Source organism: Cyprinodon variegatus, unplaced genomic scaffold (assembly GCF_000732505.1).
Source record: "Cyprinodon variegatus isolate N-32 unplaced genomic scaffold, C_variegatus-1.0 Scaffold33, whole genome shotgun sequence".
Classification (NCBI taxonomy): domain Eukaryota; kingdom Metazoa; phylum Chordata; class Actinopteri; order Cyprinodontiformes; family Cyprinodontidae; genus Cyprinodon; species Cyprinodon variegatus.
This window is the reverse complement of record NW_015150486.1, coordinates 230,279-231,975: the sequence shown is the minus strand read 5'-3', so window position 1 is coordinate 231,975 and position 1,697 is coordinate 230,279. Positions and strand designations below refer to the sequence as shown.

The 1,697-nt window shown below is 36.8% G+C and overlaps 1 protein-coding gene across 1 annotated transcript in view; it reads right to left on the bottom strand.

The window, feature by feature from the left end:
* Positions 1 to 1,697, bottom strand: part of cep164 (centrosomal protein 164kDa) — a 12,258-nt gene that overhangs the window by 4,757 nt on the left and 5,804 nt on the right. The window contains exon 4 of the mRNA XM_015401903.1: positions 115 to 435. Within this exon, the coding sequence (XP_015257389.1) occupies positions 115 to 435 (321 nt within the window). The remainder of the gene's footprint in view (positions 1 to 114; positions 436 to 1,697) is intronic.

Genomic DNA, 1,697 nt, shown 5'->3' with positions numbered 1-1,697 from the left:
TGACGTCACTGCCGGAAGATGGCAGGAGGGAGGGGTTACTATATTTGGGCAAAAATGTTATTAAACATATTAATTTTAGGTATAAAAATGATCCATTGATCATTCCTTGCTGACCGGACTTTTCCCTTAAAAGACTCTAAAAATATTGAAACGAAAACCTTCAAACTGTCAAAAACTATAAAGAGATTAAGATGGCAACAGTCGCTAACCGCTGGAGTCCTCAGTGGCTCCTTCTTCTTCTTCTCTTTCTTTTCCTTTTTTTCCTTCTTCTTCTTCCTGTCCTTCTTAGCCCCTCCCATCCCAGCGCCTCCTTTGAGCCGGGCGTTCTTGCGCTCCTGGATCACCAGCTGTCTGTAGTGCTCATCGCACGGATGCTCCCAGGTGGACTGGCCCGTAGAGAAGTTGAAGTAGTAGATTTCCCCTGTCGTGTCCTGGCTGTGACACATGAGCAGAGAGGAAAACAAAGAAAAACACTTTGAGCTAAAAATACTGACAGCTCCTAATCTATTCTTCTAATATTCAGTCATAAAGATGATTTTAGACCAGATCATACTTGCTCTTGCTTTATTAGGCTTTAATCTACTTCAAATCAAATCTAATCTTTAATTTGGCCAGGAGACATCGTATTTATGCAGGTTTGAAAAGTGTATAAAGTTTGCAAAAACATGTTCCTAACAAAAGCCTCGTTATTTTATGTGAAAGAACCACAAAGTAGCAGCTATCCCAGAGGTGGAAACCTAGATGCATTGGGTATTTTTAATATGGAAAGCCCTGTGAGCATTTAAATTCAGCCCCCTTTACTTCAATAGCCTTGAAATAATATTAAATGCAGGGTCACAAATGATGATCAGAGAAACATTAGTGAAAAAAAGCCCATTATGGGGACAAAAGAAGAAGGAAAAAAGGTAACTGAGACGTTTAGAACAATCTCCCAAGCATTAAATACAAATCTCACAAGGCTTTGCTCAATCCCTCATCTGAACATCAGAATCAGAAATACTTTAATAATCCCAGAGGGAAATTACTTTTGTTACAGGTTCCAGTTACAGTTTTATATAATATATACACACATCCAACTATACAATATAATAAAGATAAAGAAAATAAGAATAAAAAGAGATAAAATATATACACATATAGCTCTTCTGTATATATATCTGTACGTATATCTATGCATGTGTAAAAACTAAATCCAAATAAAGTGAAAATCCAAGTAAAGTGATAAATAATAATAAAGAATAAAAGAGGAGGATTAATTTACCACACCTTCCAGTATTCAGATTGGAAATCTCTCTAGCCTAATAAACTGAAATAAGTTGATGGGAAAACTATTGTAAACCCAATTAATAATCCCAAAATTGGTCAAAGTGGTCGATTATCAAGAAGAAAGCCATTGTTGAAATAAAGTCACAAGACTTTCCATTTGTGGGAAAACAGGAGCTCCGGTTAAATGAGACCAAATCTGAAGTTATTGGTCCACATGCAAAACGCCATGGCTCACTCTGTTCATCATCTGGAGTGTGATGATTCCAGGGAGCCATCAGAGTGACCATCAATGTGATGTTCTGAGAGGACGGATTAATTGATGGAGCTTATTACAGGCTCAGGAGTTGACGTTAAGGATTTCACATTTCATTTGCCCAGAAACAATTTTTACTTGCCCAGTATAATGTTTGATAAATATAGTTCCTAATATT